We start from the raw sequence: 13,040 nt of genomic DNA on the forward strand, positions 1-13,040 counted from the left end.
CGTTTTGAGAATTTTTTTCTTGTCACGTTAAAATAACCAGGATAGGAAATTCTTGACGAAACATACAAATATTGTAAAACATTTTTTTTCTTTTAATATCCGACAACCAATATGACGAAACTGTTAAAGATTGAAAATAATATGATCTTGTTATTGATGGTAGAAAACTTGTTTTGTGATTCATTTATTATCTATTGTGCTTTCTGCCTCTCTCTCCCTTGTCTCTATTATTTCCATTTGACTGCTTCAGTTGAATGGGTTTTGTCATTTAGCCTTAAAAAACGACTCTGTTATTATTAAAGTTGAAATATCAGGCCAATAATCATGCTTTGAATCTTAACAACAGGAGCCAAACCTGTCTAATAAAATCAGTCATATTGTCACGGGCACTCACAGACAGGTTGATTATGGTTATTGATTATGGTTATTGATAATTTAAAGGGAAGGTACACGTTTGGTAATTACTTAAAACAAATGTTAACTTAAAAACTGACTTGGTAACAAGTATTGGAGAGCTGTTGATAGTATAAAACATTGTGGGAAACGACTCCCTCTGAAGTAACGTAGTTTTTGAGAAAGAGGTAATTTCTCACTAAAATATTAAAAGACTTCTATCTAGAAGTCTTTTTTTCCAAAATCGTCCAACAAGGGTGTTTTTCTTTCATTTTTTTCTCGCAACTTCGATGACCAATTGAGCCCACAATTTCACGGCCTTGTTATTTTATGTTTAGCTAGATGGGATACACCAAGTGAGAACACTGGTTTTTGACAATTACCAATAGTGTACCTTCCCTTTAAGGATAGGAACAAATATGAATACTCATTCAAACACCCACACATTTAACCGAAATAATTATTAACGTAATAATACTATCGCAAATACATAATGATTCAGATACCCATAATCCGGAGGTCGTTGGTTCAAGTCCTACTCAGTGACAGGCGCGTGGTTGTACAAAAATGGATATATTGAAAAGAACAACAAGATATATATATCGGTGTAGAAACAAAATTAATTGAATTTTCTGGGAATTCAATAACTGAAAGGATCTACACCATCACCACCACCACCACAACAAGAATGTAGAAATAAAAACATTGCAGTTTTCTTTTTCCTATTTCCAAATCCAAGGTTTGGTTTTAGGTGTTTGGATATGTTTTTCTCTCATCGGTTTTTGTTGTCTTCTTTTTGTTTCAGGGGTGTTTTCCCCTTGAAGGCCGGCCCCACAGAAACTGAAAACATCACAAGGAATACAATGGCTTAATCATATCATACGGGTTCGCATTTACTGCTAGGGAAAATGTGAATATACAGAATGTATTTCTTGCCTTTTTATAATTTTACCACTCAAGATAATTGTTGTTCAAATGATTACTATTTTGTTACTGTAATTTTGGCCGTTGGCCACGAATGTAAAAAGAAACAAACCATCTATCTATCTATCTAACTAATAGTGTACACTGAGCTATTTTTTCTCGGATGGTTTCTGTATGCATGCATCAAAACCACCATTTGGCGAATGGTACTAGTACGTTGTCATAAATTTCAAGAAAAACATATGTTTACATTTGATGATGTCCTTCGTAAGAACACAAAGCTGTTCCGATTTATTTTACCTTGATTGCGTGATCCAGATCCTAAACCCGACCATAGTATTAGTAGGCCAGCCAAAGTGTGAAATTACTCTTTGGACGGCATAGTTTGTTAATGGCTGGCATCCATGCTAGATGTATGGATCATGGGCTCGGGAAGACGATGAGGGTGGATGCCCAGCTTGATTTTGAATTTTAAGGTCATTTTGGGGTCAAAAGGAAAAAAAAGGTCAAAAATCGATACTTTCAAAATTTGTGTCAAATTTAATCACATTTGATAGATCTATCCATAAAATGTATTTTTAACTTTATGTTGATATTACAAACCTATGTAATTAAAGGAACACGTTGCCTTGGATCGGTCGAGTTGGTCTTTGAAAAGCGTTTGTTATACTATGCATATGGGTAGAAAGATGCTGTAAAAGTAGAATACAATGATCCACACAAACATGCCTCGAAATTGCACGGTTTTCCTTTTACCTCGTCGGCTAACACTAACACGGTCGGCCATTTATGGGAGTCAAATTTTTGACTCCCATAAATGGCCGACCGTGTTAGTTCGCACAGTAAAAGGAAAACCACGCAATTTCGAGGCAAACTTGTGTGGATCATTGTATTCTACTTTTAAATTATCTTTCCAACCATATGCATTTTGTAACAAACGGTTACCAACGCTTTTTTATAGACCGACTCGTCCGATCCAAGGCAACGTGTTCCTTTAACGAATAAACTTTGACCTTGTCCACAAATGTATAGCAAAACAAAGTGTAAAAGTGTGATTATCTTGAAAAGGGTACATTTTGAGTACATCAATTGTTTTTTTTTTCACTCCCATCCTTATTAGTGCATATTATTGGTTTCAAACAACTTTGTTTGAAAGGTAAGTATACCCAGGCAGTTTTTGAGAAGAAAACAAAAATTCAAATACCACCTTCATGTTTGAAATTTTCACAAAATTTACCCCCAAGTGATATAGGATATAAATAGACGTAAATATTCTTCGCAGACATTTCGTCCTTCGACATGTTTCAGATATTTTGCAGGATACATCTTTCGTAGCTGAACGATTAAACACAATCCATCCGTACATCCGTTACAAATATTTAATTTAATTATCAGGAAGTTTTTTTTCCGAGAAAATGTTTTCTACCTATACGTGCACGACCGCACTATTTGTATTGTCGATCGACGGACGGGAACATTCGCCGTACGTGCATTCAATCTGGACAACGTATACACTTTAAACAGGAGTGTCGGAACAGGTGTGCCGGAACAGGTGTGCCGGAACATAAATGTGTAACCTTACCGATGTATTGGTTTTGAACTGCGAACTTTAATGCGCCTCGAGAATGGAGTGGAAAACTGTCTTGCTTTATTCTACTACCACGGAGAAGATTGTTCGGGTGTTCGGGAGACTTCTCAGTTCTAAAACGAACTGTCCTGCTTATTAACTATTACCCAGGCGGATGGTATAGAACATAGGCTGGGACTACTACTTAAAGCTTATAGGATCGTAATTAACTGTACTACCGCGGAGTCAATTCTTAAATAATATCTGTCTCAACGTTTCGAATGAGATTACTTCCAAAAAGAGTTTTAAATTACTTGTAGGTTAATTCTTTAAAAAATGTTAAACTGTAACTTTTAACTGTTTTGAAGCATTTAATTTGTAACACATTTCCCTTTCGTTTAACCTTTACACCGATGTGTGCTGGCACTTTATACTCATTACTTGCCGAGTTCTGTGAAAACATCACAGGCATCTATTCAGGTGGGACTTGAGCCAACGACCCTTGTGTACCTAGAGCAGATGTCTTACCAATTAGACTACCTAAATTGCCAGGTAGATAGAGATAATAGATGTTAAATTTGCATCGGGGATAAAGAATATTAATTTTTGTTTTTTACCCATACACCGATGTGTGTTAGCACTGTATACTCAGTACTTCCCGAGTCCTGTGAAAAAAATATTACAGGCATGTTACTCGGGTGGGATTCGAACCCACGACCCTTGCAATTCTAGAGCAGTGTCTTACCAACTAGACAACCGAGGATGTTCCTGGCAGCTAGAGGCAGTTCGAATCTATAATAGGTAGATAGAGGTTTAGGCAGCCGGTACCGCCGCAAACATTTCATATATTTGTTGTTGTCATATTGATGATTACCCCATTGTTCTGATCATACAGAGTATTCGAGATTTGGAAAGAAGTACCTTCCGAGGTACCTGACACTAGAGATCAATTGTTTGCATCTGGAAAAGCAAAGGGATGTAGGCAAAATACTGTAAGAATTGCTCAGAAAGTGATAAAAGCATGAAACTTGGCACAAGTATTCTTCAACCCATACTGATTATTTTTAGGGAAGAGCCATTGAAAAAGTGCATTTTCCTTAGCAACTGCTAGGTAACACTTTTACCCTAGCAAGGGCACGTTTAAGCCTCCCTAGTGCACCCGGATAGCTTTGTCCCATGTTACAGAACATTATAACTATCATTAGACATGTTTCAAAGACAATCAGTGTCATCAGGAGACAACACAATGCTACAAGTGTCACCAGAAAACAAAACAAACGTTTGTTTTGTTGCTACAAACTTAGTAGTTTGAATAGTAAGCGATAATGTTATCCCGGGATGCAAAACAACACGAATCCAACCCTGTGGTCCGTTCTCTATAATCCAACTAATCACCTAAATTCCATGCAACAAAATAGTCAAAAGCCACCCATTCAAAAACGTTCGTTATCTTTACTGAAGAAAATATTGTGTAAATTTGCTAAAACGGCTTCTTAGTTTGCTTCAGACACTATAAAAATGACAGACGTCAATGACCATCTATTTATGAGTTGGGGTGGTTCGGAAAAGAACCGTTGGTTTCACCGTCGGTTTCACCGTTGGTGAGTTGAAACCAACGGTTCTTTTCAGAACCACCCCTACTCATTAAGCGATAGTCATTGCATTGTGTTACCACAAACCTTCCATATCGTCCACCGTGCAAAGTTTAAAATCCCATCTTAAGGTATTTATCACATCACTTAATTGTCAAACGAACAAAGTTTCAAAGTTTCAATCCTTAATTCTAAAACTGACGTTATTAGATAAAGTGCATTAGCCAATAGTATGACTATAGTTGTGGGCTCCGCAACTTTTAGCCAGGAAGAGCATCACATAGAACAGTAGTAGCTCTTGCTGGTATTTCTGAATATAATTGATTCTCCTCTCAAACATGGCCGATGGAAAACTGATTCAGCAAAGAATCGTTATGTATAATGAAATAGAGCAAAACGCTTGCAGATATCCAGTGTGTTCATGAACCACTCCCACCACTTTGACGGAACATATATATATAGAATGGTTTATTAAAAAATGTCATAAGCAGCCACATGCTGAATTGCAACAGTTTACAATAAAAAGGGTAAACAATACAAAATTTGATAAAAAAGTGATCTGAAGCTGTGTGAAAATAAGTGCTGAGATCTTTAATTTTGAATTCTATAAAGGACAAAAGGGGAAAATAAGTGCTGAGATCTTTAAATTTTGAATTCTACAAAGGACAAAAGGGGAATAAAAGGGTATAATAAAATTAACTTGTGTTTCTGAATGCTTAACTCCGGGATATATGTGTGTATATAATTGTGCCTACTGGGTTTTTTTACCAATGTATTTTTGACAAATATAATAATAATTTCTTGTTTAATATCATTTTCTTTGTTAACTTCTACTTTATGTAATTTTTTTAACATATGATGTTGACATGTGCAATTCAGTTTTTAACTGCGAGACATGTTTTAATAAACCATTTTTGAACTGAATTGAATTGAATATACTCCGTGGAACCAGGCATGAGCTAAAACTATAGACGTTATGAACTGTGACATTACATGCCACTAAGCCTGGGCTTCCAGCAGGCATGATTTTTACACAGCTCAATGGAAGACAAATACAATATTGTAGGGAAATTGCAAAGTCCAATTTGTATCAACTTTTCTATATGATAAAAAGGGGGTACGTCTCAAAACTGGTTCAGCTGTTAAAACTCTTGATTTATGAGGAGATTATGACACACGTGTTAACTTTCAAATATGACCAGTTCAGTATTTGGCTTGGAAGAAAGACCCAAAAATTGACTAGTTATGTCGCGCATATTGTAAAAAAGGGTTAACCTCTGTTTCTTTTTTGGTAATACAACATATCGCCAATGCAGCAATATCCCTCCGATACTGTCTGGATATTTGTTTACATTAAAGTCAGTAATGTGTGCCTCCTTTCCTCATGTCGTCATATAATATGAAACTGATTTCCATGATGACCGCAACGAAGTAGCGTAACACAAATATAAAAAATGTTTTAAACAATAGCTGCAAATTATAGTGACATGCAAAATGGCAATAGATAATGTTATAGCGATATGCATGCGGCATGCGCGATAATTGGTCCCTGTGAAAACAGTAGGAACATTATCGGGCTGACCTACACACTATCTACCACATCACCTATAGGCGTTGTACACCTTTCGGGCTATGTTATCACAAATGTATTTGTTTTCTTCCAAGTGCAAACACATCGGAAATAAAGCATGGCTGACGGGTACGCACACGGCAATTTGAGTAAGGGAAATCAATTTTAGACTTTGAACAACACTGTTCACAGGTTATGGGTAACTTATGGGCATTCCCCGTACACATAAGACCCCTCGACACCCTACGTAGGTTTGCCTGTTCGAAGCGAGTGCCACACAAAGTTCATCAACTGTGCGTCTGGTGAGCGTAGGTTTCACATCCACACCACAACTAGCCTTTAGTCAAGGCGCACGCGGCACACCGGATGGCACGCACAACCCCAAAAATGTAACGCACGAAAAAAGACTATCACCGCGAGCGGCTAAGCCGCGAAGCGCCTTTACCAACTCGTTTTGATGCCTTATGTTTTTCTTTACATTTGCCAACGATTTTGGTGGGAGAAAATGTTATGCATAATGCATTAGCGTGGTGAGTTGCTGGCCAATAAGAAGCCACAATTACTTGCATGACGTCACAAGAACGTTCGATGCAAATTCGTTACATTTTCTCCCACCAAAATCGTTGGCAAATGTAAGGAAAAAACATAAGGCTCCCAAAACGAGTTGGTAAAGGCGCTTCTAGACCGGCAGCCCAGAGCACTTTGGTTAAACGAACGAGGTACCAATATTTGAGTACATAAACATTTAGTGGATAACCTCACATAGTCAAATATGGATGTCTGCCGGGGACCCCCCCCCGCTGCGTGTAGCGCATGGACCCCCAACAAAGAGGCAAAATAATGGGCTGGATCAAACATTCTAGGTACCACATGAAACCAAATGGAAATGGTCATCACAATGATACTAAGTAAAAAATATCAACCGCCAGACAAATTTTCTGCTGCATTAGGCCTGCCAGACACCCCCTCCCCCAAATATTTTGTGTACAAACCTATGGGTTGAAATTAACCAGTTGTCAAATTAGCTCGGATTTACATGAAACTTTGTCCAACTGTTCCACTATGGCTAAAATTAACACAAACCAAAAATTTAATCCATACTCCGTACCGTTTCCGAAATACAGCCTCTTCAAATATGCTAAAATCTCCCCCTTTTGGAGCTCCGCCCCCGGCCGACACCATAATAACAATAACAATGAAAGGGCATCTGTAATGCACCAAATCAATCTATAAGTATTGCAATGGTTTATGCAGTCAGTCATTCGAATGTATGGTTCTTTGATATCTATAGTTCTTTAGCAGCTGCATGCACATTACTAGTTAGGCCTACCTTGACCTTTAAGCATGTCAAACACTATACCAGCTCACATAAATAGGTCAACAAATTTATGGTTCCATTGTTGGAAGTGAGTCTCCTCATTTGCTGGATCATGTTTGGAGCTTGATTTATGGTTGGAGGGGACAGATTCGCCCATGGGTGAACAGGGGATTATTGTTTGTTTTCGGGTAAGATTGGGGGGGGGGGGGGCTATTGAGGTAAAAAGAAAAACGTAAACAGTCACAGGGTAGGCCTACGTTTTTGTTTGTTGCCATCGTTTCCCTGTTAATCATATTCTGGCTTCGAATGGGGTCGTTCCAACCATCAATTCGATAAAAAGATGTACATAAGTACACATACAAATCGTTAGAAAATATCAAATCTAAATCGAAAGGAAAAAACGAACCGATCCAAAATTTAGCAATCAAATAGAATGAATTCGGCCCTTGTGCCCTTCGTACTATGTTGTGTAATAGAAGGGAAGGGTCGCAACAAGTTGAATTTTTTTGAAAAAAACTCTGGTTCCGGTGAACTACTGCACAATCTCCACATATCGGGATGTACACGTGCAGGTAACTGAGCAGCAATGGCTTACATTATGTGAGCCCCCCCCCCCCCCACACACACCGGATGATGTTTACCTAAATTTCTAAAAGGAATTATAACTTCCAATGATGCGACGGAGGCAGACGAGTTGATGGTTAAAGTTGGACTTATTCTTACCTCAAATGCGCTTGTCACATCCAGCCTAAAAAAAATTGGCAAGAAACACCTGGACGTAAAGAAGCCAGCACCGATGTAGGCGAATCCGTACAGCCAAAACATACAGCCGTGAATGTAGTTCTCTGCCGGTGTTCCCAGGAAGGTTATTGCCGAGATGAAGCTGGCTACTAGGGACACTGCAACAGGAATTGGACTCATATTGCGATCAGCCATCAGAAACTCCTTGGTGGTTTTCTGCTTTCCTCCAGTCAGGGCATGGTAGACACCAATAGCGCTAGATACTAACAGAACACACGCAAATACGGCATAGTCGGCAGCGCCGAACACTCTCATTTCTTCGGCAACCATGTTTACAACTCGTAATAGACTGACTTCAGTGCGTTTAAATCAACTGCTTGACGTGCCTGGGCCAGCTGAGAAGTGAACAACTATGGATCAGTTGTTGGTGGGCAAAAGAAAGCACTAGCTGTCGGTTCGCTCACTACACCCCTGGTACGTACTGTGTGTGCTTTCACCCATTCACCCACACAGCCAACCACGCATCACTGATTATCAGAAGTTTGATTATCGGCCAAACCACTGCGATTTCAACATACTCAACAAAGAATCATACAGTTTTCAGACACCTTTCAAAGTTTGACCTAGTTCCAACAAGATTTATGTTCGGTGAAGTGAAAACAAACGTAGAACCCTCCGACCCACAGCTTAATGCATTTACCATGATGGGTCAAAGGTGGCACTGCACATGCAGTTAGCTGCTGTTTTTCATGTTCGTGTTTTTTTTAATGGAAACTCACTGCCAAAACCGAACTCAAAGTGTACCGAACGCCAAGTTCAGCTGCATTTAACTATAGCAAGTGCACATACCGTTACAAACTCGGGCGCATGTCGCATTCCTAAAAGGGAACGTTTTAAAACATCGTTAAAACCTCGGCTAAATTGACTACAACGGATCCGCCAAATCTGTAAAAAGTTAACAATAGCCTAATAGTGTTGATTTCACGTCCTACTGGCTCGTTCAATACACCACAAACACAAACTAAACCGAATGGAACTGTGCGTGAGAATTGTTCTTTGATTTTCACTGCACATTTATTATATTATTTCAAGGCTCTCTGTGGATTTGCCGAATGCCGGTGGCCGATCGTATGGTGGCCCTGAAGGGACATTGAACATAACATTGACTTCAACATTCCGTTGTCCTCCACTTTCACACCTAAAAAAGTATCTTTGTAGAATACCACTTCGCCTAAAAAAAAACTCCGGGGAATTCAACTCTTGATGGCAAACTTGCCATTAGTGAAAGAGACAGCTACATGTTTGTTCCACTTTCAACAGGACATGAGTCTTAAAAATCACCAAGTGTTGTTTAGAATATGTCTTTGAAAAAAACACAAAATATAAACTACGAATACTTCATAACGTTAACTCATACGAAGCATCGGGTGGCTAAGTTGTTGATGTTTTTGTTTCACTTTAACGGATACAAACTACACGGATTGTGGTTTTGTAAACGTTTTTAAAACCGTTTATCTGTCTCAGGCTTATTGACTTGAGTGAAGATGGCCTTAGCTTTGGATCTGATCGTACTCAGTGAATAGCGCCCTCTTGCTTTCACATCATGTTTCGGGGAATCCCCAAAGCTGTACACGTAGTTTTGGACGCATTGCGTGTTTTTAGCGGCCGGTAAAAACAGAGGGAAATGTGAAGTATGTCATAAGGTCATATCCAAGGTTATCATTGTTCAAGTAACTCATACTGAATGTTCAGACCCGCTCGCCTGACATTAAAGTAAGCCATTAGTTTATAGCTACAATATCTTTCACGGTTGAACTTTAAAGAGTTTCAAATGAACACGGGTCTTTGCACTTTCCATAACCATCTAGTTACGTTGTAAATCTGATACTGTGAACATTAGACAAACCGATTTTGAAACAATATTTCCGCAAATTTTCCCGCAAAACATGTGCATCAACTCAAATATAAAAACATTGTTTTTAGCGAGCCACTAGCTGAAGGCTGACGCCCGGGTTTTGAATGTTTTTAATTAGCAATGTTTTGCTTTTTGTGGTTAGGAAATCTGGTAGGTTTAATGGTCCCTTTCCATGCCATGCCTTTCACCCCTGTGGAACCCGGTTTAAAACCCGGTTCGAACCCCGCCTAAGATTGGAACCTTGCATGTAGGTTGTGGGTTTCAGTCCCAAACGAGTTTTCTTCCAAGACTTAAAACTTTCTTCTTTTTTTCCGATGTATTATGTTATTGGGGCTTCTTGTTGTCGTTGGATGCATGTGTAAATAAATAACAAAGTAAAAATAATTAAGAGCCTTAACACGGTCGGCCATTTATTGGAGTCAAAAATTTGACTTCCATAAATGGCCGACCGTGTTAGTCGACGAGATAAAAGGAAAAACCAAGCAATTTCGAGGCATATTTGTGTAGATCATTGTATTCTACTTTTACAACATCTTTCAAACCATATACATTTTATAACAAACGGTTACAAACGCTTTTTATAGACCAACTCGACCGAACCAAGGCAACGTGTTCCTTTAAACTCCATCAATTCCCGCATAATGCCATAACGTCGTCATCTAAATTGTTGCAGACTTTTAGTGCACTGACCATGCGGCAAAAGTCACTCATCTTCATTTCGCCTGGCCCGTAAATTTGCAAAAGATTCAATTGTTAGTTTGAATGAGAAAGGACATTATTTAAGACTCAGACAGAGAATCGCAAATCGATGATAAAGTCATTGTGCGTGTTAGTTGTTTTACACATTATTCAGGAGTGATTAACACACATCGGTGTATGGGGGTAAAAGTCAATATATAATAATTTCTTTCCCGATGCAAATAATTATGCCCCTTCTATCAGCCATTTTGTCCAACAAACCTACCTTTACAGTTTCAATTGTTCGGATTTTGAATCTTAACTCAAATTCACTCGTTACATGTTGACCATGCTGTATTACACATTAGTTTTCCGTACGTCCCTTTTTCGAGGGGTGGGGGAGGGGGTGCTTGTGAACACTCTTAATGTCATTCGCACACATTTACAACCTCCCTGTTTGTACTAACACGGGTTCATCAGTATGAAGGTCATACGTCTTATTACAGGTCATACATCATATTACAGGTCATACGTCATATTAAAAGTCATACGTCATAGTAAAGGTCATACGTCATAAAACAGGTCATACGTCATATTGCAGGTCATATATCATATTACAGGTCATACGTCAAGGTCATACGTCATATTAAAGGTCATACATCATATTAAAGGTCATACGTCATATTACAGGTCATACGTCATATAACAGGTCATACGTCATATTAAAGGTCACACGTCATAGTAAAGGTCATACGTCATAGCAAAGGTCATACGTCATATTACAGGTCATACATCATATTACAGGTCATACATCATATTAAAGGTCATACGTCATATTACAGGTCATACATCATATAACAGGTCATAGGTCATATTACAGGTCATAGATCATATTACAGGTATGACGCCATATTACAGGTCATATGTCATATTAAAGGTCATACGTCATATTTAAGGTCATCCCCCATATAACACAAAAGTCATTTGTCATATTACAGGTCATACGTCATATTAAAGGTCATTCGTCATATAACACAGGTCATCCGTCATCTTACAGGTCAAAACTCATACAACACAGGTCATACGTCATATTAAAGGTCATAAAGGTCACACTATATTATTGTTCTGTTCGAGCAGGTTCTAAAAGACCCATTCAATCTATGCTAATGGTGGGACCTCCTATACAAAGACAAGAAATGCAATCTGTAGCCATGGGGTTGAAGGTGAATTTGTCGACGTGTCTGTCTGTACTTGTACAATAACTATAGTGCATTCCAACAATTAATAGGGTGATGCATTCCAACAATGAATAGGCTTAAACAGCGGTCAGTGATTGAAACAAACAACGAGTGTGTAGTTAGCATTATAAACTGCTCACAAAAAGTAAGGAAACTTTTTTCAATCCAGTATATTTGTTATTATTTAATACTCTCTTTGTATATGGTATATATCAATGCAAAGCTGAACTGTTCCTCTTTAAAATGATACCACATTTGCAATGATTGCATGTTGCTGAACTTGGCTACACGAATAACAATGAGGCAAAGTCACAAATCAAATGTGCCAAAATTAGCAATTTTGTGTTACTGTCTGAACAATCAAATTGACACTGTAATTCAAACAAGCAAGACAACTTACTGATCTTAATCCACTTTATTGAGACAAGAAGTTTGGTATAGAGCAAGACAACTTACTGATCTTAATACACTTTATTGATACAAAAAGTTCAGTAACAAGTGGATGATCCGAAGGCGTTGATGACAGCCTGGCACCTTCTTCTCATGCTGCACACAAGTCGTGTGATGCGCTAATGATGAGGGATGGCGTTCCGTTCTTTATTAAGGAACCTGGTTAGGTCAGCCACAGTTGATGTGTTGGTGGTTCTGGCGCGGACAGCGAGGCCAAACTGGTCCCACAGATGTTCCATGGGATTCAGGTCCGGACTGTTAGCAGGCCAATCCATCCGATGCACCCCAACATTTTTCAGGTAGTCAGTCACCAGTCGGGCTCGATTGGGGTGAGCGTTGTCATCTTGAAAGATGGCATTCGGTCCAAGAGTCTGCAAGTATGGGACACTGCATTCGGCTGTAGAATATCGTTTTGCAAATACCCATCAAACAAGGTGTTTTTCATGAGATGAGGGTTTATGTCTGATGAGCTCACTGGTGCAAATCATTGTGTAAACCATTAATGGTTCTAAAAAGCTTGATCGATTCGATTATTGAGCATTACCTATTGACCATTCACAGACAACGGTAATTTTGGCACATTTGATTTGTGACTTTGCCTCATTGTTATTCGTGTAGCCAAGTTCAGCAACATGTAATCATTGCAAATATGGT

The 13,040-nt window shown here is 38.7% G+C and overlaps 1 protein-coding gene across 4 annotated transcripts in view; it reads right to left on the reverse strand.

Moving 5' to 3' along the window:
• LOC139952287 (sodium-coupled monocarboxylate transporter 1-like) overlaps positions 1-13,040 on the reverse strand; it is a 51,555-nt gene that overhangs the window by 25,264 nt on the left and 13,251 nt on the right. Inside the window, exon 1 of one of the 4 annotated variants that reach the window (XM_071951368.1) lies at positions 8,088-8,758. The exons of 2 other annotated variants lie outside the window; for them this stretch is intronic. In XM_071951368.1, the coding sequence (XP_071807469.1) occupies positions 8,088-8,435 (348 nt within the window). In that variant the 5' untranslated portion in view covers positions 8,436-8,758. Of the gene's footprint in view, positions 1-8,087; positions 8,761-13,040 lie in introns of those variants that run through there. One more of the 4 variants, XM_071951373.1, reaches the window with a different exon arrangement.

The sequence above is a fragment of the Asterias amurensis genome, chromosome 20 (genome assembly GCF_032118995.1).
Source record: "Asterias amurensis chromosome 20, ASM3211899v1".
NCBI classification, from domain to species: Eukaryota; Metazoa; Echinodermata; class Asteroidea; order Forcipulatida; family Asteriidae; genus Asterias; species Asterias amurensis.